Source organism: Myotis daubentonii, chromosome 16 (genome assembly GCF_963259705.1).
Source record: "Myotis daubentonii chromosome 16, mMyoDau2.1, whole genome shotgun sequence".
NCBI classification, from domain to species: Eukaryota; Metazoa; Chordata; class Mammalia; order Chiroptera; family Vespertilionidae; genus Myotis; species Myotis daubentonii.
Genome location: NC_081855.1, coordinates 43,126,723 through 43,150,209, shown reverse-complemented (window position 1 = coordinate 43,150,209; position 23,487 = coordinate 43,126,723). Strand labels below are relative to the sequence as shown.

At 57.7% G+C, this 23,487-nt stretch overlaps 2 protein-coding genes across 11 annotated transcripts; one reads left to right on the top strand and one right to left on the bottom strand.

The window, feature by feature from the left end:
• Window positions 1-6,901: 6,901 nt before the first annotated feature.
• SLC25A39 (solute carrier family 25 member 39) lies at window positions 6,902-11,107 on the top strand. Of its 3 annotated transcripts, none has more exons than XM_059670385.1 (12): window positions 6,902-7,059; window positions 7,800-7,899; window positions 8,033-8,092; window positions 8,212-8,256; window positions 8,519-8,628; window positions 8,987-9,054; window positions 9,185-9,309; window positions 9,487-9,660; window positions 9,997-10,106; window positions 10,279-10,360; window positions 10,440-10,520; window positions 10,604-11,107. In XM_059670385.1, exons 2-12 carry the CDS (start codon window positions 7,815-7,817, stop codon window positions 10,717-10,719), a joined length of 1,056 nt encoding a protein of 351 aa, XP_059526368.1. In that variant the 5' UTR covers window positions 6,902-7,059; window positions 7,800-7,814; the 3' UTR covers window positions 10,720-11,107. The 3 variants fall into 3 exon arrangements, with proteins under 3 accessions (XP_059526368.1, XP_059526367.1, XP_059526369.1); XM_059670384.1 differs by having other exon boundaries at window positions 8,495-8,628; XM_059670386.1 differs by lacking the exons at window positions 6,902-7,059; window positions 7,800-7,899; window positions 8,033-8,092; window positions 8,212-8,256; window positions 8,987-9,054 and having other exon boundaries at window positions 8,540-8,628.
• A 589-nt stretch (window positions 11,108-11,696) lies between these two features.
• Window positions 11,697-21,127, bottom strand: RUNDC3A (RUN domain containing 3A). Of its 8 annotated transcripts, none has more exons than XM_059670376.1 (12): window positions 20,772-21,127; window positions 16,816-16,931; window positions 16,317-16,465; window positions 16,058-16,143; window positions 15,224-15,313; window positions 15,030-15,110; window positions 14,729-14,894; window positions 14,457-14,614; window positions 13,554-13,691; window positions 13,338-13,444; window positions 12,284-12,381; window positions 11,697-12,089 (listed from the first exon to the last, which is right to left on the bottom strand). In XM_059670376.1, exons 1-12 carry the CDS (start codon window positions 20,876-20,878, stop codon window positions 11,712-11,714), a joined length of 1,674 nt encoding a protein of 557 aa, XP_059526359.1. In that variant the 5' UTR covers window positions 20,879-21,127; the 3' UTR covers window positions 11,697-11,711. The 8 variants fall into 8 exon arrangements, with proteins under 8 accessions (XP_059526359.1, XP_059526360.1, XP_059526361.1 ...); XM_059670377.1 differs by having other exon boundaries at window positions 16,317-16,453; XM_059670378.1 differs by having other exon boundaries at window positions 16,317-16,450.
• Window positions 21,128-23,487: the final 2,360 nt, after the last annotated feature.

The window sequence follows — 23,487 nt, the reverse complement described above, 5'->3', positions numbered from 1 at the left end:
ATTTTTAAAAAAAAAGACAGGGGGAAGCTGAGAGGTGTGCGGGACAATTCCGTGATGTGTCAGACTGTCCTACCCGTGATAGGGCATTTAGCACACCTATCCTGCCACCTGTCAAATACCAGGGGCCCCAATCTGTGACCACTACAAACAACCTCGTCAGTGCTCGAAGTGTCCCCTAGGGGGCGGTAGCGCCCCGGGCCAGAACAACGCCTGGCACTTCTCCGGCGCCCTGCTTTATCACAACCCTGCCTTTGAGACTGTCCACATCATGGAGTGGAGATGTGCATCCCCTTCAGACGCGTGGAATTCCATAGCATTCTGCTGTCACAAACCAGGCTGCCAGAGAGGTAGAGGCCTTTCGCACATGTGGAGGCCGAGGGCGGAGGAGTTCTGAGAAGGGGCCTGCCCGGGTCACAGCGTTTGGGCAGTCCGAGTTTGGATAGTTGTGGCCAGAAACGGCCTTCCACGCGGGTAGGTAGTGAGAGAGCTGGTCCAGAGCTCCGGGAGTCAGCCTGGAGTGGGGGGGCGGGGTGCCAACGCCAGAAAATCTTAACCAGGACGCTTCCCCTCTGAGGGTCACCTCCTCAGACCACACCCAGGGCCCCCCGAGTAAAGCCTCGGGTGTCCAGAAACGCCCTAACTCGGGCCATGGGCGAAGGGAAGGTAGGAAGGCCTTTCCCTAGACAGGCTGATCCTGGCTACGATATTATTTCTTTTCTTTAACCTTCAAAAAAAGACAGCTTCCTTCCTCTTCTGATTCTATAAGCAATACAGGGTGGGGCAAAAGTAAGTTTACAGTAGTGAGTACAAGAAAGAGTTTATTCTTATTTTTAATATATTTTTATTGATTTCAGAGGGCAAGGGAGAGGGAGAGGGAGAGAGAAACATCAATGCTGAGAGAGAATCATTGATCAGCTGCCGCCTGCACGCCCCACACTGGGGATCGAGCCCGCAACCTGGACACATGCTCCCGGCTGGAATCAAACCTGGGACCCCTCAGTCCGCAGGCCGACGCTCTGTCCACTGAGCCAAACCAGCTAGGGCGAGTTTATTCTTGTCTTACTTATTAATTTTTGTATTGCTTTCCATAGGAACAACTTTTAAACCTACTTTTGCCACACCCTGTATGTCTGTATTTCGGAGGGGGAAATCCCTCTTCCACCAACTTTTTATTTTGAAAACCTTAAAAACTTCAGGAAAAGTGTGCAGGAATGGCACAGTAAGCGTCCACATACCCCTTCACCCTGACTCCCCAGGTCACATGTTGCTACATTGGCATTATCTCGTGTGTGTTTTTCTGAGCCACTTGGGACTATGTTGCTGACATTTAGCCCTAAACTTTTCAGTGTGCATTTCCTAAGAACAAGGATGCTCTCCTACAAAACCACAGCAAGGTGATAAGAAATTTAACATTGATAAAGAGATGTCTACTCTACAGGCCTCATTCAATTTTCTCTATCACTCCTCCCCCTCCCTGACCTCAGGGTTCAATCAAAGACCAGACTTGCCATGTAGCTGTGAGCCTGGGTTTGGGTTTCTCCTCTTGGGCTCAGTGGTCCCCAAACCTTTGGCCCTGCCTCCAGGAAGGCAGCTGTCGGTGGAGACAGTGCCGGCCCTGAGCTCAGAGGTGTTGGTGGGATCTGTAGGAGGGAGCCCTGCCTTACTTCAGCCCCATAAATATTTTCCTGGGCCTTGAAGATGCCAGTTGGGGGGGGATATTGCCCCTGCCCCAGGGCTGCCCTGGAAGATTCAGCCTCATAATAACTACCTTCTGTTTATGTTGCTTTCCCAGTGCTGGGCAAGGACTGGCCCATCAGTCCCCACTGGGACCCCTGGGGCTGGTACCATTTTCTCCCTTTTTACAGTTGAAAGGAGTTTCTGTTTTCCCATCTGATGAGGAAGCCAGTGATGGCCACGTGGGGCCACATGATGACTCTGGCAGGACCACGGGGTGTGACCTGTGGCCACGTCAGCCGGGACAGTGGCCGCCTCCTCCTCCGGGCTCTAGGCTTGCTCCTCTGGGCGGCAAGTCTAGCCAAGGCTCTAGAGCTTCATGGGCATCTCAAGGCTCCGCTGCACCCTGCGGCCACCATGATCATCCTTGGGAAATGCCCCCACTGCTGGTGATGTCTTCCAGAACTCCTCCCCCTCCCTGAACTCAGGGCTCAATCAAAGGCGCGACTTGGCATTTAGCTGTGAGCACGGGTTTGGATTTTTCCTCATGGGCTCAGTAACCTCTCCCACCTGCCCAGACTACTGCCCCCGCGTGTGCTTTCGTCACACCAATGATGCCCCAAGGTTTCTCGGGCTCGAAGCATTCACCTGTGGGGGAAGGCAGGGACGTGATCTGCTCAGCTCTGGGCCCCCGACAGGGGCCACAGAACTGTTTGGGGAGTCTTCACGTGGCTTTTACAGACATGACTTCAGCCAAGAGTGTGTACGTTAGGCAGGACAGGGGACATCGTTTCTACTTTCAGACGAGGAAACCGAGACGTAGCAGCAAATCTCAAAGGCATCCTATTGCAAGAAGAAACCCAGGCATGAAGTGCAAGTCCCTCATTCTACTTCGGGGGAGACAGGCTCAGAGGGAGACAGGCCCAGAGGTCACTCGGTTTGATTCGTGGCTCTGCTGCTTTGCAGCTGTGTGACCTGGAATCTGGGAAGGAAGGGGCATGAGGAATGATAGCTATCTGTGCCTGCATTTGGAGGTAGAAGTAGCACCAGAAACAGAACCTGGTTGCTCTAAAGACCCTTTCCTGAGCTTTCCGTGCCGCAGGTTCTGGGAAGCAATCAATAATAATAAAAATAATAGTCGTTGAGTGCTTGCCGCCTGCCAGACAATGGTCTAAACATTTTACAGCCACTAATTCATTGACTCCTCACCTACGACCTGTGAGGTAGGCGCATTATTATCCCCATCAGCTCGTTTTTGTAAATGGGGAGGCGTTCAGGCACTTGCCAGCCGTCACACAGCTGCTGCAGGAGGAAATTGGAGCCAGGTTCTGGCCTCCCAGGCACTCTGATCTTGAAGCAGACAAGTGGTGCTGCCAGACACACGCTGTATTTCTTGGGGTTCTTGGGGCCCGAGGCCTGAGCAGATGAAACAGATGAGCGGGCACGGGGGGGGGGGGGGGGGGCCGGGATCAGAGCCCTGGGTTGAGAATGAGGCGGGGTGGGAGCTGCTCTGGACTCAGGCAGGCGGCGTTTGAATTCTGGCTCTGGCCCTTGAGTGGCTTTGGTGCGATTTGACCTGTGGGGTCTCCGTTTTTTTCATTTGTGAAATGAGAAATTGCACGAGAGAATCCTGGGTTCTGCTTCACACTAGACGAGAGTCATTACCCGAAAGAACCTCAGTTTCCTCCTCTGTGAAATGGGGAGAGTAATCTCTGGGCTGGTGGTTGTGTAACTAACTGTTGGGGTAAATCGCAACTTTGAGGCTGTAAAGGACCTTAGTAGAAGATGGGTTTTCTCCTGAGCCAACAGTTTATACAAGGATTTTGTCTTATTTCAGACCTCAGCTTGGTTTGGGAAGGAGATGGAAAGGGCGCCCTCCCTCCGGCCCTTTATTTTATTTTCCCTTATTTATTTTATATTTTATTTATATATTCGTTTTCCTCCGGCCCTTTAGACGAGCGGCCACTTCACCCGCCACAGCTGGCCTTCTCCCCGCCCCGAAGGCGGCCTTCCCAGCAGTGGGAGATCGCGAAGCCTTTCGCAGGGAAAGCTCATGGTCGGCCCGGGGACCCACGTGCTCTCCTCGCCAGCGCCCGCTGGCTGCGCCGCTTCTAGGTCTCCACCCGACCATTGCTCGGAGGCAACTTACGTCAAAGTCACGGCCAACCCTTCTTAAAGGCACAGTCTCTCCCCAGGCTGCACAAGAGTTTTAAAGACGGGGCGGGTGGTGGAGTTGCCCTGGGAGAGAAACGTGTCTCCCTGACAAGTGGGATCAGAGACGGAGGCGTAAGATTTAGGCCCATCTGCCACCCCGCGAGGCAGGGTAACCTGGCCGATTCCAATCCCGAGATCTTCGAGCCTCAGTTTCACCAGCTGTAAAATGGGGTGAATAATAACCTACTTCTAAAAGATTTGAGACTTACGCCCTAACCGGTTTGGCTCAATGGATGGAGCGTCGGCCTGCGGACTGAAAGGTCCCAGGTTCGATTCCGATCAAGGGCATGTACCTTGGTTGCAGGCACATACCAAGTAGGGGGTGTGCAAGAATCATCTCATCGATGATTCTTTTTTTTTTTTAAACTAACTCTTTATTGTTCAGATTATTACATTTGTTCCTCTTTTTTCCCCCCATAACTCCCCTCCTCCCAGTTCCCACCCCACCCTCCGCCCTCACTCCCCACCCACTGTCCTCATCCATAGGTGCACGATTTTTGTCCAGTCTCTTCCCGCATCTCCCACATCCCTTTCCCCCCCAAGAATAGTCAGTCCATTCCCTTTCTATGACCCTGATTCTATTATGATCACCAGATTATTTATTCACTTGATTCTTAGATTCACTTGTTGATAGATGCATATTTGTTGTTCATAATTTGTATCTTTACCTTTTTCTTCCTCTTCCTCTTCTTAAAGGATACCTTTCAGCATTTCATATGATGCTGGTTTGGTGGTGATGAACTCCTTTAGCTTTTCCTTATCTGTGAAGCTCTTTATCTGACCTTCAGTTCTGAATGATAGCTTTGCTGGATAAAGTAATCTTGGTTGTAGGTTCTTGGTATTCATCACTTTGAATATTTCTTGCCATTCCCTTCTGGCCTGCAAAGTTTCTGTTGAGAAATCAGCTGACAGTCCTATGGGTATTCCCTTGTAGGTAACTGTCTTTCTCTTGCTGCTTTTAAGATTCTCTTTGTCTTTTGCTCTTGGCATTTTAATTATGATGTGTCTTGGTGTGGTCCTCTTTGGATTCCTTTTGTTTGGGGTTCTCTGCGCTTCCTGGACCTGTAAGTCTATTTCTCTCACCAGGTGGGGGAAATTTTCTGTCATTATTTCGTCAAATAGGTTTTCAATATCTTGGTCTCTCTCATCTTCTGGCAACCTATAATTCTGATGTTGGTACGCTTGAAGCTGTCCCAGAGGCTCCTTACACTATCTTCGTATTTTCAGATTCTTTTTTCATTTTGCTTTTCTGGTTGGGTGTTTTTTGCTTCTTCGCATTTCGAATCTTTGACTTGATTCTTGCGCTCCTCTGGTCTGCTGTTGGGAGTCAGTATAGTATTCTTTATTTCAGTCAGTGTATGCTTAATTTCTAGTTGGTTCTTTATCACAACATCGAGGGTCTCATTAGATTTCTTGAGGATCTCACTACATTTATCGGCGGCTTCTAGACAGTTATTGAGAGACCTTAAAAGTGTGGTTCTGAACTCTGTATCCTCCATGGACAGTTTTGTCCTGTTTCTTTGTCTCCGCCTTTTTTATGCTTTCTTGGTGCACCCCCTAGTGGTCTTTGTGCGCAGTCTTGTTGTAGTTAAGCCTTGATTGTTGTCGGTATTACTGGGGGTGATTTGACCTCCAGGCTAACTGGCTATGAGAGTCCGCTGTGTCTGCAGTGGGAGAGCTTCTGTGCTGGATCTCTAGGGCGGTGCTAATCTAGCATTTGCCTGAGGCTATTCGGCAAATGGCTCTGCACAGGGCTTGGGTGGGACAGGTCCCTGGGGATCTACAGGGTGGGCGGAGCAAGCAGTTATGGCTGCTCTCAGTTCCGTCCCTAGGGGCTCTGCCTCACAGAGTCACAGCAACTGCTGCAAACCTCGGAGAGAAAGCTGCCTTCGATTTCCGACTGAAGCCAGACAGTCCTGCTTCTCCCGTTTGAGTCTGGGTCCCTAGAGACTCGCCCGGATCTGGAGCTCAGAGTCTGAAACTCCCACCCGATTGAAAACAACAACCGCGCCCTCCGCCACCAGCCCGCTCTGCGCGCACTCGCACCTGAGGACTTCACTTCAGCACTGCGCCTCCTCTGAGTCTGGGTATGATATTCTCTTTCCTCCTAGTTGTAGAATTTCCACTCAGCCAGCCTTCCTGTGGTTCTGGATGATGTCCGTTCCGTCTTTAGTTGTTTTTTGAAGTGGTTGTTCGAGGCAGCAATCTCCAATGTTAACCTATGCCGCCATCTCATCGATGATTCTAACTCTCCATCTCTCTCCCTTCCTCTCTGTAAAAAAATCAATAAAATGTATTTAAAAAAATAAAAGATTTGAGACTTAGAAGATATAACCGTGTGAGAGTGACCAACGCGAAAATGCCGGTCCTCTTCTGCCTTATGCATCCTCTTCGTCCGAGGCCCGGAGCGGCGCTGAAATGCCCCAGGTCGCGCGGAAGTGGGACGGAGCCCAGGTTAAGCCAGGTTGGCCCCGGGCTCCCCGCTTCCGGACCCGCCTTTTCTCTGTCCAGCCTGCCAGCTCGTCTAACCCCACAAGCCATGGAACCCCCCAGTTTGTCGAGTGGTTTTGGAGCCGAGTTTCAACCTGTCACATGGGGATGATGCTGGTTCCTGTCTGATGCGTCTGTCCCCGTGAAGCTGTGAAAACCCAGCCCTGCGAGCAAATGCTCGCCATCGCTCTCCGATTGCCCGCGGCTTTGGAACTGATTCAAACCCCCTCCGCCCCCCCGCAGCCACGCAGACTAAGCCCCTGGGGGGGGGGGGCGGGGAGTGCATTCACGCTGTCAGGCGAGTTATTGAGGGTGTGGGGTTCCGGGTGCAGCGCTCGGCCAGGACTAGTTGTGGGGTGTGTGTGGGGTGGGGGGCTGGGGGGTGAGAATACGCTGTCGACGCGTTGCAGCCGGCAGGGTACGAGCTGCTCCGGGCACAGGGCTCCCCTGGTTCCCGGGAGGCCTCGGGGGGCGGGGCCGCGCACTCCGGGCGCGCAGCCGGTCGGCCCGTGGAGGCGGGGCCTCGCGGCGGGTCCGGGGGCGGGGCGGGCTCGGCTCGGCGGCCTTCCTCGGCGGCCTCGGAGCGAGGCGAACGCGCGCGGACCCCGCACCGGTCGCGGACCCGCCATGGGCCCGCCCGACCCCGGGCTCCGCGCTGCGCGAGTACCATCCTAAAGCCAGGTGGGCGGGGCGGGGCCGGGCCCGGGGGCCGGGCCAGGGGTGGGGGACGGAGAGGGGTCTCGGGGGGTCCCCAGGAGCCTGAGCCGGGCTGGGCTGGGCTGGGGGCGCGGCGTCGCGGGCCGTTGCGGCGGCCACGTTGGCTCCACCGAGACCCGGAGTGCCGCCGAGGGGCGAGCACAGACCCCGCCTCCCCGTTCCTACGTCTCGCGCTCTCGGTCGCGACCCCCGGCCTGTGATTTTGGGGGAAAAGAGCCGAGAGATTGTCCTCATCCTCGCCCCGAGCCGAGCCCTTCCGGCCGGGGACGGGGTGCGGGGAAGGGCTGGGCCCCGGGGAGAGCGGGGGCTCGCACTTGCCCTTCACCGCCGCCCCTCCCCCCACACACACACACGCTCGGTGGCTCGTGGCTGGCAGGTGCCGGCGGGGCTGTAACAGGGGCGCCGGGCGGGGTGGCGCACAGTCGGCCTGCGCGGGAGGCTGGGTGAGCACCTGGCAGGGGCCGCTGCTGCCCATGAACTGACCGGTGACCAGCCCGGTGTCCTCATGGCTCCCCGAGTGACCTTGGGCGGTCGCCTCCCCTCCCCGAGCCTCAGTCTCCCCGTGGGCCGGGTGGGGGGACAGGGACGGCTGTGAAAGGCGCTCCCCGCAGTGAGAGAGTCAAGTCGGCCGGCGCCCTGCCTCGGTCCTCTCGGCCTCTGGTTGCCGGTGGGTGAGCTGGAGCTCCCGGAGCTTTGTTTTGCAGAATTGAAGCTACAAGATGGCTGATCGGGACCCAGGGGGCATCAGCCCCCTCCAGCAGATGGTGGCCTCAGGCGCCGGAGCCGTGGTCACCTCCATCTTCAGTAAGACCCCCCGGGGAGGTGGGGGGCAGGGGGAGGAGAGGGGGCAGCGGGGGGAGGGGAGGGGGGCAGAGCCTGGACGAGGTGTCCGGAGTGGCGCCTGGAAAGGAGTCTTCAGACCCGCCCTCTCCCCTAGTGACCCCCCTGGACGTGGTGAAGGTCCGCCTGCAGTCTCAGCGGCCCTCGGTGACCAGCGGTGAGTGTCCAGCCCTGGAACCGGGAGGGGGCGGTGCCTGCGCACAAGGATCTCCTAGAGGTGGGGTCCCTGGGGGCAGAGGGGGCTCTCCTGACTTGAGGGGCCGCCTTGTGTTTTAGATGCGATGCCTCCCGCCAGGCTCTGGAGCCTCTCTTACACCAAATGTGAGTGCCTCTGGCCACGGGGAGCCGGAGGGTCCGGGGAGGGAGTGCCCAGCTTCCCCAGGGCCCCTGAGCCTGGCAGCCATGGGCTAGCACGGGCCTCCAGGTCCTACCAGCCACCCTCTGCCCTGCACAAGAATACCCCCTGAGGACCCAGCCTCTGCTGGCCCTCCCGGGACGGGCGCACCACCTCCCCGCAGGCTCCAGGGCCATGGCGCTCAGTGTCCCTCCCCTTCCCCAGTGCCCCCCTCTCTCCGACCCACAGGGAAGTGCCTCCTCTACTGCAATGGCGTCCTGGAACCCCTGTACCTGTGCCCAAACGGTGCCCGCTGTGCCACCTGGTTTCAGGACCCCACTCGCTTCACCGGCACCATGGTGAGGAGCGGCTGTGCCCGCAGCCGGGTCTTGTCAGAATTCCCGAGGGATAGATGGCTGGGCAGCAGGCCCAGGAAGGAAGGAGCACAGCAGACACGTTGTGGCAGCCCGTTCGGGTGGGGAAAGGCTCCCCTCAGGAGGTAGTGCCCTCCGTGTGGCTTTGAAGGGTGAGCAGCAGTCCACCTGGAGCCAAATGGGGGCTTGCCTGTGTGGAGACCTGAGGGCGGCCGCCTGCCAGCAGGACCCAGGGCTGTGGGCAGAGGCGAGGGTATCGGGTTAGGGCCCGGCCTGGGCCAGCCCCTTCACAGGCCTTTTTCTGGTTCGTCCTTCCGCTCGGGGCTGATGTCCTCCTGGCCAGGATGCCTTTGTGAAGATTGTGAGGCACGAGGGCACCAGGACCCTGTGGAGTGGCCTCCCAGCCACCCTGTGAGTACCCTCCTGCGTGCCGTCTTCCCTCATGCCCTGCTGATCTCTTGCCCCCCGGTAGGCTGGCTGGCTGGGGCAGGGAAGTCCGGGGGCGCGGGAAGTCCCAGCTAACATCTCTTCACACCCCCAGGGTGATGACTGTGCCAGCAACCGCCATCTACTTCACGGCCTATGACCAACTCAAGGCCTTCCTGTGTGGTCGAGCCCTGACCTCTGACTTCTGTGCACCCATGGTGGCCGGTGCATTGGCCCGCTGTGAGCACAGCCCTGGGCCCGTGATCTCCCTTTGGCCCCAGCTCTGCCCGAGCTCAGTCCTAGCTCCCAGCTTCACTCTCTGCCCACTTAGGGGTGGGAGATGTCTTGGGCTCCCAGACCCTGGGGCAAACTGCCATTAGGACCTGTGAGCTGATCCCTCCCCGTTGTTCCCCACAGTGGGCACCGTGACTGTGATAAGCCCCCTAGAGCTGGTACGGACGAAGCTGCAGGCTCAGCATGTGTCATACCGGGAGCTGGGTGCCTGTGTCCGAACCTCCGTAGCTCAGGGCGGCTGGCGCTCACTCTGGCTGGGCTGGGGCCCCACTGCTCTTCGGGACGTGCCCTTTTCAGGTAGGCACCAGGGGGTGGGGGAGATGGGATAAGGGAGCCCTTGGGTGGTACACAAGAGGTCTACAGCCCAGTCCCAGCTTTGATACTACTGACCTTGAAGTCACTGAACTCCTCTGAGCCCTATCGCATCTGTGAAATGGGCTCGGTACACAGGGTATTTGCCCAGGTTTTCACGAGATAATTCCTGCAGAGAACCCGTTACAGAAACTAGTGTAGCAGACAGGCCTCTTAACTGGGAGGGAGTGGTTGTCCTGGTATAGGTCAGTGGAAGAGGGTGGTATGGGGCCCACCCTTTGGCCTTCCCCATCTCTAATGAGTGTATCCTGTGCCCCCAAGCCCTGTATTGGTTCAACTATGAGCTGGTAAAGAGCTGGCTGAGTGGGCCCAGGCCAAAGGACCAGACATCGGTGGGCATCAGCTTTGTGGCTGGTGGCATCTCAGGAACGGTGAGTTGACTGGACTGGGGGTGAGGCTGGCAGAGGTGTCCTTGCATGGCAGTGCAGTAGCTGCCTGTTGAGAAGCAAGCTCACCCTCCCTGGTGATAAGGCTGGCAGACTCAGGCTGGGTGCAAGGGATGGGGGTCCTGAGAATGGAGACGAACCCTCCCCTCCCCACCAGGTGGCTGCCATCCTGACTCTACCCTTCGATGTGGTGAAGACTCAACGCCAGGTTGCGCTGGGAGCCGTGGAAGCTGTGAGAGGTGAGGGGTTTGGCTGGCGTGGTGTGGGGGCAGGTGGGGGTCCACGTGGGGTCTTACTGGGTCATGCCTGTGTCTGCAGTGTCACCTGTGCACGCCGACTCCACCTGGCTGCTGCTGCGGAGGATCCGGGCTGAGTCCGGCACCAGGGGACTCTTTGCAGGTGAGTGTCTGTGTCCAGGCCCTGGTGAGGTTGGGGTCCTCTGGGACCCAGCCTCTGACCCCAGCCTTGCCCTCCCACTGCAGGCTTCCTCCCAAGGATCATCAAGGCCGCCCCCTCCTGTGCCATCATGATCAGCACATATGAGTTGGGCAAAAGCTTCTTTCAGAGGCTCAACCTGGAACAGCCGCTGAGCCAGTGAGAGGAGCGGGGACGAGGGCCCCATCTCTCCCGCGGATGGCGTGGGGCAGGAGGAGTCTGAGCCAAGTGCCTTGTCCTCAGGGGAGGGCCTCATTTTCCCCTCTCAGCTCAGCCCCAAGGGTGCCAGCCCGGCCGCTGGGCCTGCCCAGGCCCCCATCAGACAGCTTTCTTCCTGCTGGTCCTCATCCCAAGCCCCAAGGATCATCACTTTCCACCCAACCCCCCAAGTTCAAGACCAAATCTGTTAACTCTCTCCTCCCCCTGCCCTCGTGCCCATTTTCCCGTGTTCGTTGTAGCTGGGCCTGCCCCCCAAGGCCCACAGAGCCCTGGACCTGGCCCGTCTGAACCCACAGCTGTTAATTCACTGAGTGTAAAGATGATGAATTTTTCTCCTGTGTCTGTGACTGCAGGGGCAGGGGACGCTGGGGTTGGGGGAAGCAGGACGTGGTGTGTGATTTGCCTAGAGGAGGCCTGGAGGGGTCTTGGTGGGTATAGGCTTTGGCTGCCTGGGTGATGCTCATGTAAAGGACCCCCCAGTTTAGCGAGGACCCAGAGTTGGGGGGTGGGGTCAACAGTAACGTTGGTAGTGGTAGGGCCAGGGTAGAGGATGGTGAGGCATCTCCCCAAGGGCACACTTGAGTATGGCAGGAGGGAGGGTTCTTCACTGCCAGGCTTTGGCCTAACGGGAGGGTCTGTAACTTCGGGCCAAAGCTGAATTGTGCAGGATGATGGAGGAGGGCCCTCCCAGGCCTTGCCTCCTCCATCCTGCCCCCACCCCCACCCCCACCCCCATGTTCAGTCTCTTCTGCCTGGAGTTGAGCAAGTTCTTAGAGTGTCGGGTTAAAGGGGTATTTGCGTGTCTTGGTCCTGCTCTGGGTGGACTGGTACTCAGGACGCTTCATACAGAAGTCACCCACTCCGGAACCAGCCTGACCCGCCTGCTCCCCAGGGCGCACTCTGATTTTGTGGTGCAGCATCTTGTTGGTTGTGGGCTCAGCACTGGTTCTGCCGCATCCTGCCAACCTCAGGACAGGGTCCTGTCCCAGCCCCCACAAACAAGGCTTCCCTCAGTCCTCTGGTTTTTATTTGCCTGGTCCCCTCAGAGCCCCTGCACTGGGGGCTGAGGAAGAAGTGACTCCAGAGAATGAATACAGGACAGACAGGGCAGGTGAGGGAGATGAAGGTGCTGAGGCTGGGCCACCAGCTCCTGAGGAGGGAGGGAAGATGGGGAAGAGTCCCAGGCGGGAGCAGCCAGGCATCACAGTCACCAGAAGCGTGGAGCAAGCTTCCCCAAGGACTTGGTGGCCTTGGCGACCCCACCTTCCTACCCAACAGGCTTCCCTTGGTAACCCTGCTTCCTTGGGCAGGAAGCTAAAACCAGAAGCAAAAGGTTTTGTTGCCAAGAGACACCTGGCTGGGTGGGCAGCGGTCTCTGGCAGGCGGCCTGGATGGGGGGGACTCTGAGGAAAGGCGGCAGGTGGCTATGCCCTGGCAGGTGGGGCTGGCACAACCCACACTGTTCAGCTGGGGCTCAGTGCTGGGCTGCCCTCAGGACTGTCGCTCACCAGGCACTCGTTGGATTTGAAGCTCGCCAGGGACTTGCAGCTGGGGATGGAGGCCAGGGAGCCGCAGAGGCCCAGCATGGAGGGCGTGGGGTCCTTCCCTGGGGAGAGAGGGTGGGTGAGGCCAGGCCAACCAGTCTGCCTGGGTCGGGCCTTGGGATCAGACTACCCCCCACCAGGAGACGCCTCATTTCCGCAGCATTTGCCATCTCCGTTAACCTGGTTGAGCACCTGCCTGTGCCATGCACAGCACAGGGAACACTCTTGTAATCGTCAGTGTGTGTTTCTGTCTCCCCGAGGTTCTCCCTCTCTCCGTCCGTTTATTAAACACATAGTGAGCACTTGTTCTGCTCCAAGCACGGGGGGTACAGAGAACGGACTAGACACAGTCCCTGCCCTCAAGGAGCTCACAGTCTGGTGGGGAGACAGACACGGACAATCACAAACAGTGTGGCAGGGTCACGTTCACAGCCTGCCTTGTCTCGAGATCTAGGGTCATCCAGTCCAGTGGTCTTTAGAAAAGACATGACCTCCAGGCACCGGGAAAACTAGGGTGGAAAACCAAGATGAGGCCACGGGGAGGGCAACACAAAATGCATGCGTTGAAGTCCTGGGCATTCCTGTGAAGGGAGCCACTAATTTGGCTCAGAGCTTCCTGGCAGCCGAAGAAAAGGGGGGAAACAAGGGTCAGGCACGTGGTTCACAGAGCGCATGAGATATGAGCAAATTAGGCAGAGAACTCCCGACCATTGGAACCCCTTGAGGAAGTAATGACAAAAAGCCATTGGGCCCTTGCCACCTGCCAAAACGATCACTGGTCAGCATCCCCACTTTCCGATGAGAAGGCTCAGCGGTGTGAATACTGACCAAGCTCCACCAGAGGAGCCGCAGCTGGGGTGTGCACTAGGGGCTGCCCTACACCCCAAACCAAGCTCTTAATTGCTGTGCTAACCTCTCTGGAAGGGCTGAGTTAAAGGGAATTGACCAGGGCCTGACTACAAGCCCCAAGGCCTGAGCCCTTCCTGGAGGCATGCTGGGTGCTGCATGGGGGGCTCACCGATGGGGCCCCAGGGCTCCTCATCCTGTTTGCCCTCTCCCAGGCGCTGGGAGTCCGAGCTCAGACTGGCTTCAGCTGACAGCCGCTCCGTGCTCATGAAACTGTGTCTGTGACAGAGCAGAGAGCTGGTGTCTGGGCAGAGGCATACCGCCCCCCACGCCCTCTCCCCTCGGAGGGCCCAGCACTCAGGCCCAAGCTGAGCCCAGCTGTGCTTACCTCCGGTACAGCTTGGGGTTGCTGACACCCTCAGCCCCATTGAGCGTTCCCAGTGATGGCCATTGGTTGACCAGGGGCGTGGTGAGCTCCTTGGAACCCTGGGCTAGGGGAGCGTGGTCGCCAGGGATCAGACCTGTCCTGGGATGGGGAGGTGGGGGTCAGGCTGGCTGGGAGAGGGGACAGAAGTAGGGAAGGGAGTCTCAGCAGGGGGGAGGGGTTAGGGTTGAAACCTGGGTAGCAGAAATGGGGACAGAATGTTGAGGATCAGTGGGGCAGATTCTAGAAGCCAGTGGAGAGTACTGGGGGTCAGAGAAGTGACAGGGATTGGTGCCCTCGGGTTGGGGGCTAGCGGGAGTAAAGGGTGTTGTGGGAGTCGGAGGAGACTAGTGTAGGAATTCTGAAATGTAATTAGTGGGGGTGGGGGCTTGGGGAATCATGCCGGGAGGTCATAGGATGATGACAAGGTTTAGTGGGTAAATGTCAGGGGTGGGTAGGAGTGAGGTCAGGGGTCACCGTGGGTGACGACAGTCAGTGGGGTCTGTAGCACATCAGAGGGAATCATTCAATGACATTCAAGGTCGCTGAGTAACAGGTCCTTGTGAGTAATGGGTAATGTTGGGGCCCCTGGAATAATGTTGGGTGGATGGCCCTTCTAGCTGATGTCGGGTAGTTGAGATGAAGTGGGGAACGGGTTTTTGGAAGGGTCCCAGGATCTTAGTTGAGGATAACGTAGAAGGTTCCTGGGGAGACTTCAGGATAGAGGATGGGTCCGTGGTTTGATGCTGGTGGTTGGCTGAGTTGGATGCAGGTATCAGGATGCAGTCAGTGGGGGTGATGGGGGTTCCCTGGGGTGATGTGATGGTGGTGGGGGGGCGGGTCAGGGGTCAGGGCAGCGACGCTCACAGCTGCTCCTGCAGCTCCAGGATCACGCCTTCCAGCTCCCGCTTCTCGCGTTGGTTCTGCGCCGCCGCCTCCTCCAGCTGCAGCTGCAGCCGCCGGTTCTCCGCCTCCAGGTCCTTCAGCTGCGACTCGCGCAGACGCACCAGCTCCTCCAGGTAGCCCTGCGGGGCGCCGGTGAGGGTGAGCCCGCCGGCGGAGAGGAGGGTCCCGGCACCGCCAGGCCCGCCCCCCCCCCCCCCCCGCCCCCAGCGGCCGGCCACCCGCGCCGCGCACACCTTCTGCGCGTAGACGATGCGAAACTTCTGCTCCATCTTGTGCCACTTGCTGTACCAGCTGTCCTCGTCGGTGACGAGCGGCAGGTACGGGTGCTCGGGAGAGTTGTCCTCGCTGGTGCTGCTCTCGGCGCTGTGCCGCTCCTCCTCGTCCGTCAGGTAGTCGTAGCTGGCGGGAGGAGCAGGGGGCACCGCAGGCTCGCCCACCCCTGCATCCCGCGCTGCCCCCAGCCAGGCCCCTGCCCCCTGCCCGTCCCTCCGCCCGGGATCTGCCCGGGCCCAGCGCCGCCATCCCGCTCCGCACCTCTGGGTGAACTTCAGGTAGGGCGTGTAGTCGATGACCACGGGGGTCTTCCCATCCAGCACTTCACCCTTCAGGCAGAAGCTGGGAACAGAACCCACGGGGATGGGGTGGGTATGAGGGTTGGGGGTGTGTACGTTCGTGAGTGGGGACACCCCTCCACAGCCACCGCGCTGGCCCCGACACTGAGGCCCCACCTGAAGTCTATGGCGCTCAGCCCTATCAGCATCCCCGTGAGGACCGTGGCTTCCTCCCTCAGCATGATGGCTCCCGAGTCATAGAAACGCCTGTGGGGAGTGGTGGGGGTGGAGGGACTTAGGGTGCAGCACGCTCCCTGGAGCCCACGTCCCTCGGCATCTCTCTGGTTGGTTTACCACAAACCTTTCTTAGAGGAAGGAGGTATCTGCTTCCTGCTCATCCCTCAGGTGTGGGTCTTGGTCTCCCTCAGACTGGGGCCCCCTGGGAATAGCACCTGTGTCTCCCACCTATTGGAACGTGTGTCCCCTGAGAAGACTCTCCCCAGTCTTCTGAACTACCGTTTCCCACCAAGTACTGAGTCACCCCGATCCTTAACGTCAGGAAACACACCATTCCCCACTGGCACATGTCGCCTGAGGTCCTGCCCCTGCCCTGGGGCCCAGTGCAGAGAGCGAAGCTCCGCGAGCTGGGACTCTGCAGTCCCAACAGGCAGGGCGGCTGTAGGACACGGAACAAGGCCAACACGTAAAACGATACATGGTTGGACTTGTCCCGATGTGTGTCTGAAGGGAGAGACGTGTGAGTCTGGTGCTGGGAAGTGATGGGGATAATGAATTGTATTTGGAAGAGGTGATGATGGTGCCAAAGGTGTGTATCCTGACTGCAGACCAGGCTGACCTGTGGACAGACTGGGAGAGAGGGAAACGTAGGTGCATGCTGGGAGTTGTAGTGCGGCGAGGAAAGGCTGCTGCAGGAAGGTGAGGATCCCGTGTGTTTAGAAAATGGACATGCACACCGGGACCTGTGGTCTGAGCTGCCTGAGAGGGTCTGACCTGGTGGTCCGGGCGTCCCGCAGGGCTGTGGTGATGTACTCCGACATGCGCTTCTCCATCAGTGCGACTCGGATCCATGCCCGGCCCTGGAAAGCATGCTCACTTTTACTGAAGGGACTCGTGTGTGCGCCATTGGGCCTGGACCTGCGGCTCTTCTCCCCGTCACCCATGGCAGAGGTGAGGACCAAGGAGCAGGCGGTTCCCCGACACCCAGAGCTTGGAGAGGCTGCCCTGGTCCTGCCCGTTGCCAGCCGCTCACCTTGGCTCGGGCTGTGCTGATGTTCTCCATGTTCTCGATGCTGCTCACACAGTTGTTGGGCACTTTGTTGCAGGCCAGCCGGATATAGTCCCAGAAGCCCCGCTGCCCATCTGAGCTGAACCAGCTCACTGGACCTGCTGGGGCACAGGCTGAGCCAGGGCAGGGAGCGGGCTCAGCGAGACAAGGGAGTTTAGAGAGGACCCATGTAATGGGTCACACACATGCATAAGTGTAAGCCACGCACATACATAGTGCCTGCCCCAAACATGTGTGCACACACATATGCATGTACACAAAGGGCACATCCCTATAACTGCATGTCCAGATGACCCCCTTCCCCTCTTCCTGACGCTGCACGAGTTTCTGTACATAGACCAGAATTGGGACCAGGGTCCGTGATGGGGTTCAGAAAGCCCAGAGTAGATCCGAGTGGAGTGGCTGGGAGCTAAAGGATGGGGGTTGGGAGGGCTGGGCAATAAGCACAGGAACCTGGGCCCACCTTTGAAACGGTGGCTGAGGATCTGCTCTAAGATGGCTGCAAAATTCACAAACTCCTCGGATGAGTCATCGATGGGCTCTGCTGTGTACTTCTCCAGCAGTGTTTTCACAGAGAACCTGGGTGGAGGGTAGGGAGAAGGGGCAGGGGGGTGTCGGGTGAGAAGACAGGGTGATGGTGGTGGGGGAGGGGCATCAGGCAAAGAGAGGGACAAAGGGCAGAGAAGAGGTCATGAAGAGCATGGATGTAGCGGGGTGGCAGAGGGAAAGAGGGTGGGAGACAGGTGAGAATAGAGCGACCATAGAGGTGCTGTGACATGGGCGTGCTAGGGCAGCAGGTGGGAGACTGACAAAGTGGGTGACAGAAAGGGTGACAGCCAGAGAAAGGAAGCTTTGGGAACAAGGTATGAGAGGGGGTGAAACAATAGGTAGCAAGTCCAGGCACCCAGAGTGGAGGCTGTCCCAGAGCCCCTCCTTGCCCACCCTTTGGAGTTGCATTCCCAAGTACATGTTGGGGGTCAGCTAGGAGTTAGAAGCTGGTTTGTACCCCTGCACTGAGCTGCCTTCTGCTTTTGCTGGAATAACCTTCAGTACCTTCTGGAGTGGGGGGGTCACCTGTGCCAGGGCTGTGAGTTGGCACTGAAAACATGGGGTGTGGGTATGCATGGTGACCAGGTGGGCTCTCAGCACACCAAGCCCCCCCCCCCCCCCCCCCGTCCCCTTTCCTTCCCAGCTTAGCCGCCCACACACCAGCTGCCCAGAACCAGGAGCTGCAGAGCTGGGCTGGGGGAGGTGCAGGTTGTGGGCCTGACAGACAGGCTGGGTGGGAGGGAGCAGTGGAAGGGGCCTTGGGGGTCAGAGAAGGAGGGAGTCAGGGAAGCCAATGGAGCTGAGGGACTGGAGCCCAGCAGCGCCATCCGCCTCTGCAGTCCTGCTTAAAGCCTCAGCTCCCTCTGCAATCCCTACTCCTAACCCCTGCATCTCCACCTGCCATGCTGCAATGTGTGGGGCAGGGCTGAGGGCATGGGTCCCAACATCCCATATTGCCCTGTTGTGGGGGGCAGAGCAGATACAGGGGCTGCTGGAAACTGCCCTTCCCCCCTAAGCTTATCACGCCCTGTAATTAGCCAAGCACTGTACTTTGCAGTATCATCTCATCCATCCCTACAACAGTCCTGGGAAGTAGTTCCTCTTATCATCAACCTCATCCCCAGTTCACATAGAACAGTGATGGCGAACCTATAACGTGTGTCAGAGGTGACACGCGAACTCATTTTTTTGGTTGATTTTTCTTTGTTAAATGGCATTTGACTATATAAAATAAATATAAAAAATATAAATCTTTGTTGCACTATGGTTGCAAATATCAAAAAATTTCTATATGTGACACAGCACCAGAGTTAAGTTAGGGTTTTTCAAAATGCTGACACGCCGAGCTCAAAAGGTTCGCCATCACTGACACAGAAGGTAACTGAGGGTCCAAGTGGTCGATGGATCTGCTCAGAGTCACATCACACAGCTTCTGAGGACTCAAGTAAGTATGTCTGATTCCAAAGCCCTTGCTCTCTCTGCTATATCTCGGTCCCCTGGTGGCTGTCAAGTTCCCAAGGACCTGAGCAGCCCCTGCCTGCTCTGCCCTCTGTCCTCCACTCTGTGCCCCAGCCCTCGGGCACTGGCATCCTTGGCTCTCAGGCCAACGGCACAGCTGGGTCCACGGACCTTCCTTCCTTCCCTTTGGACTTAGAGCTGGTCTGGCTTGAGCTCAGAGCCAGGTCTGTGTTGGGGTTGCACTAGGGGAAGGCAGCCTGGTGGACTCCAGTCCTGTTTCCTGGTGATACCCACGTGGCTTTGGACAAGTCATTTCCTCTCACAGACGCCCATCGTCTCAGGTGCAAACAGGAACGGTATTACCTGCCTCATTAAATGTCGGTTCAGGTCCCAGACAGGACTAGAAGGTGAGTGTGTGTGATCCTGAGGTGTGGAGAGGCTGGGCCTTAATGGGAAGGTCGGGCCTGCCAGGAGGAGCCTGTGTTGGGGTGTTATCTGGGCTTCCTTATGCAGCCCCCACACCCTGCTGATTTCTGATCATCTGGGTCAGACCACAGTGGGGGCCTGGGGCTGGCTTCAGCACCGCAGCATCTGTCCTCACGGGTGCTGCAGAGATGGCCATCGCCCCCGGGAGCTCCATGGTGTGCTCCCTGTTCGGAGGTGCAGTGGCTGCTGCAGGTTGCCATGGAGACAGGGAGGCCAGGGCCCAGGGGAGACCTCAGCTTGCTAAAGGGACCTGTTCTGGGAGCTGGAGGCAAACCATGTGACAGTGATGAGGCAGCCGAGGCCCGAGGGGTTTCCTAGCCTTTGTCATGCCCCTGAATCTCCCCAAACTCTCTCTCTCACACCAGCAGCTCTTAGCCCACTTTCAACCCACCAGAACCTCTGCTCTGCAGCCTAGGCCAAGGGGAGTTCCCCCTCCCCCACACACTCAAGAGGCCCAGCTGTCCTGGCTGGCAAGAGAAAGAAGAGGAACCGAGGAGGTCAGGAGGGAGGAGAGGGACGGGAAAGGTGTCATCAGGACAGGGCTGCTGTGTGCCAGGCACTGGGCTAGACTCCTACAGGGATTGTGTCATTGCCATTCCTTGGCACGGCTGTTACATCTATAATGGGAGTGATGAGGCACCCAAGACCCGGAATGAGTAGAAGACTTCACCACAGTTGCACAGCTAATAACTGATGGAGCAAGAGTTTGAACCTAGGACCATCTGGCCACAAAGGCAGAAATCCTGGTTTGACACCACACTGGCAGAAGTTGAGGTGTGAGGGCGGAGGCAGAGGTCTACACTTTGTACTCATCCCTTCTCTAACATGTCAGGCATCTTTAAGGCCTGATGTGCACGGCACTGTGCCAGGCACTAGGGATCTAGTGGTGTGAGACAGGCGCAGTGTGGCTGGGTGTGTGCCCAGGAACCTGGAAGGAGCTACAGGACACAGTAGCCAGGGCATCAGGTGGGCACTGATTGCTGTGTACAGGCAGGTGGAGCTGGCAAGGAAAACAGCTGAGATGTGCACTGGAAGCTCCGTGCCCTCAGAGGTGGCACGGGGGTGGGGGGAGCAGGGAGACTGCAGGTGACGGCAGCTGGCATGGGGATCTGAAGAGAGATGAGTACAGTGAGAGCTGAGGTGAAGAGGCTGAGCTAATGGCCATGCCTGGCTTCAGAGCAGCCCAGGGAGGGTGAGTTCCTGCAGGCTGCAGTGGGAGGTTCACTTCCTGGGCCCCAAGAAAGCGGGGGGGATCTTCTCACCACTGCAACAGCCCACCCTCAGGGACCAATGGGCCTGCCCTCCCAACCTCCTCGCCTTGAACCAAGGAGACCCAGGTTTCTGCCGCCAGGCCCTCGGTCCTTCCCATAGCAAGGGCAGCACCCCCCGCCCTTCACTGGATGAGCTCAGGGTCTTCGCCCACAGGCCCTGTTGACTCTGCCACAGGTCGGAGCTGCCCAGAGAGGGAGGACCCCATTTCTGCTTCAGGCTTGAGCACTGGAAACCCTCCCAGAAAAGCCCGCTCCAGAGAGGCCAGGCTATTGGTGGGAATGCGGGGATGCCTGGAGGGCAGCGATTGCCTATCCTGCCGCCCTGTCCTCAGCAGGGGAGCCAACCACCACCCTCCCCCTCGCACCGTGTCACTTCCTGGTTCTCACAGGAAGCTGCAGCGCCAATTAAACACCCCCCACCCTCCGGGCCTCGGGCTGGGCAAGGCCTGGCTTGGCCTGGAAGGGTAGGAACCAGGCCTCCAAACCCCCTCCCGGTCTGGGCCTCGGAGGACGGTGGACGCGCTCCTCTGACCCCTGTGCCACCTTCCTTGTCTCCGCGGCCGCCGTGCATCCTCCCGCAGGCAGCTCACCCCGGTTTCCAGAGCCGGCCCGACCCGCTCCCCGCCCGCGCCCCCCGCCCGCCAGCAGAGCCCACCTGCACACGGTAATCAGGTTCCTGCGCTCCACGGCCACGTTGCGGGAAGACGCTTTCTTGGAGGACAGCCCCAGAGCCATGGTGGTCAGGACAAAGCTCGCTTCCATCCAGATGTGCAGCCCCTGCTGCCGCTGCCAGCTGGCCCTTACCCCGCCCGGCACCCCGGCCTCCCCGCCGGATCACGGCTGGGCCTTCTGCCCATCGGGGCCCCTCGACCCCTCTACGGCCATCCCCCTGCTACTGCGCGGGTGCCGGCCCCTAGGCTCCCTCCCCAGGCGGCGATTGGGAGCAAAACAAGGCCGGGGAGGGAGCTCTCCGAGGTGCTGAGCCGGGGCCCGTCACCCCCTCCTCTACCCGTCTGCCCCCCCCCCGGCCGGTGACGTCACGGCCCTTGGACTCCGCCCCCCGGCAGGCCAGGGACCAATCCGCAGAGGAAGCAGGATTTTGGGGGGGGAGGGGAGAGGACCAGGACCTGCGGGAGGGCGGAGGGGGTCCCTGGAAGAGGCAGCGTTTGGAAGGAGTAAGAGGGGGTATCTGGCCTGTCCCCCACCCCCATATCCAGAGCCCGGGACCCCTCGTCTTACGTCTCTGAGCTCCAGCTCCTCTACTCCCCAGTGTCTGACCTGTGGTCAGCGGTGTCGATCTCAGATTTCACCCTGGGTAATGGAGGTCCTCACCTGCTGTACCCTCATCCCAGCACCTCCCTTCCCTTCAGTATCTTAACAAGACCAGGGCCAGGTCTGTGTGCAGAGAGCGCAGGCCCTACACCGCTGACTCAGGAGGCCAAGGAGCAGTTAGAGAGACTACGCATCTGTCGGGAGTCCAGGCTCCGCTTGGCTGCACCAGCCCGCGGAGTCCTCTGCTCCCGGGTGGGGGATGGGAGTTCACCATCAGCCGCGGGAGCCCAGAGCGGGGAACCGCTGGGGACTGACAGCTGGGGGCCTGGGGTTTGTGGGGATTCCCAGCAATCCAGCTGGTGCCCACAGTAGTCTCAAGGCAGCTGGAGGGGTGCAGCCACGGCACTGCTTCCCCTCGCAGCCCTACCCCCTCGCACCACCCTAGGGGCATCTGGCTTTCGGTTAACCTCTTGGCTGCCAACATTGTTGCATGGTGCCATCAACCCTCTCTGCAACGCCAAGAAGGCCCCCGAAAAGCTGGCTGCATCTTTTTCAGGAAGGTGGGGGAGATGGAGGCACAGCCTGGCTTCCCGCTGCCCTTTACCTCCCAGTTGTTCTCTTACACCCCTCCTCCCACCTGCTTCATTCCCCACCTCAACCTGTTCTTTTTCACCCGCTGAATCTCCAGCTTCCGCAGAAAGCCTTTCTGTGTTGATTAAGGGGTTCACCCAACTTCCCCATCTGGCCTCAGGAATGTCCGTGTGCACCAACTCTACCTAATTACTGGATTTATTCTACTCAGCTAATCGACGACCAACATCTCCACATTGACTGAGACGTGCACCCATATCTGAATATGACCAGCAAGCAGGCGTCCTCTGTGAGCGCCAACAGGAGGAGATGATGAGAAGTTCCCAGTGCTGCTCTGGCTCCCTTGAGGCCAGGGAGGAGGTCCTGACTGCTGGCTCGATCTGATGTTCACTCAGCCTCAATTCTTGGCTGCTGGGACATTGGACTTGGTCTTTTCTGTCCCTCTTTAGCCTCATCCCTAGAAGCTCTTCCCAGCATCCTCCTGCCTTCAGACTTGTAGCCGTTGGCAATAATGATGTTCTTTTGTTTTTCAATTCAAGATATATATTATGCACAAAAGAGCATACAAAACACTAATGTGCAGTTTAAAGAATATTGACAGCCTGACCCGTTGTGGCTCAGCAGTTGAGCGTAGGTCTATGAACCAGAAGGTCACGGTTCGAATCCTGGCCAGGGCACATGCCCAGGTTGTGCGCTGGATCCCCAGTGTGGGGTGTGCAGGAGGCAGCCAATCAATGATCCTCTCTCGTCATTGATCTTGCTCTCTGAAATCAATAAAAAATATTAATAAAATAAAATAAAGTGGAGATGCAGTCTCTCCAGTAACAGTAGTCAGTCATCTCTGGGTGATGTTAATACCTCTCCTACTAGTAGTTCAGCCACATTTCCTCCAGAGGATCCTGTAAACATAAAGACTAAATTATAAAGTTTACTACCAACAAAAATCCTTACATAAAATAATAAGGGAAAGAAAGGATGGGGAAGTTCATATACAGAGTATATGGTACAAAACAAGCAAGAAAGAAAATACACATAGCTTCTGCAATAATTATTTCTGAAACTTGTCAGAAGTTGATCTTTATAACTTTCCTCTTCCATTACTCATTTTATTTTCACTTTGCCCTAAAAGGGCACTTCAGTTTGTTTTTTAACCAGGCCAGGTGACCAAACCTTCATTCTTTTTTCTTTTTTTTAGAGAGAGAGTACAAAGGAAGGAGGGAGTGAGGGAGGGAGAGAGAAACATCGATGTGAGAGAGACACATCAATTGGTTGCCTCCTGCATGCACCCTAACCAGGGTTGGGGATTGAACCTGCCACTCAGACATGTGCCCTTGATCAGGAACCGAACCCACGACCCTTTAATGCGTGGGCCAATGCTCCAACCATAGACCCACACCAGCCAGGGCCAAACCTTCATTTTTGAAGACTCTAAGTCCTCAGAATTGAATTGCTACCATTTTTCTTTAACTTTTACTATAGGACATGGAAGCAGGAAGAGGGACATTGGG

What these genes read in the sequence shown, in the direction of transcription:
- SLC25A39 (XM_059670384.1), top strand. Translation starts at nt 7,815, where the DNA reads ATGGCTGATCGGGACCCAGGGGGCATCAGCCCCCTCCAGCAGATGGTG. An exon ending in CTCGCTTCACCGGCACCATG is followed by an intron (nt 8,629 to 8,986) that starts GTGAGGAGCGGC and finishes CCTCCTGGCCAG; the next exon opens with GATGCCTTTGTGAAGATTGT. An exon ending in GGCCGGTGCATTGGCCCGCT is followed by an intron (nt 9,310 to 9,486) that starts GTGAGCACAGCC and finishes TGTTCCCCACAG; the next exon opens with TGGGCACCGTGACTGTGATA.
- RUNDC3A (XM_059670376.1), bottom strand. Translation starts at nt 20,878, where the DNA reads ATGGAAGCGAGCTTTGTCCTGACCACCATGGCTCTGGGGCTGTCCTCC. An exon ending in CTGAGCGCCATAGACTTCAG is followed by an intron (nt 15,111 to 15,223) that starts GTGGGGCCTCAG and finishes TTCTGTTCCCAG; the next exon opens with CTTCTGCCTGAAGGGTGAAG. An exon ending in TACCTGAAGTTCACCCAGAG is followed by an intron (nt 14,895 to 15,029) that starts GTGCGGAGCGGG and finishes TCCTCCCGCCAG; the next exon opens with CTACGACTACCTGACGGACG.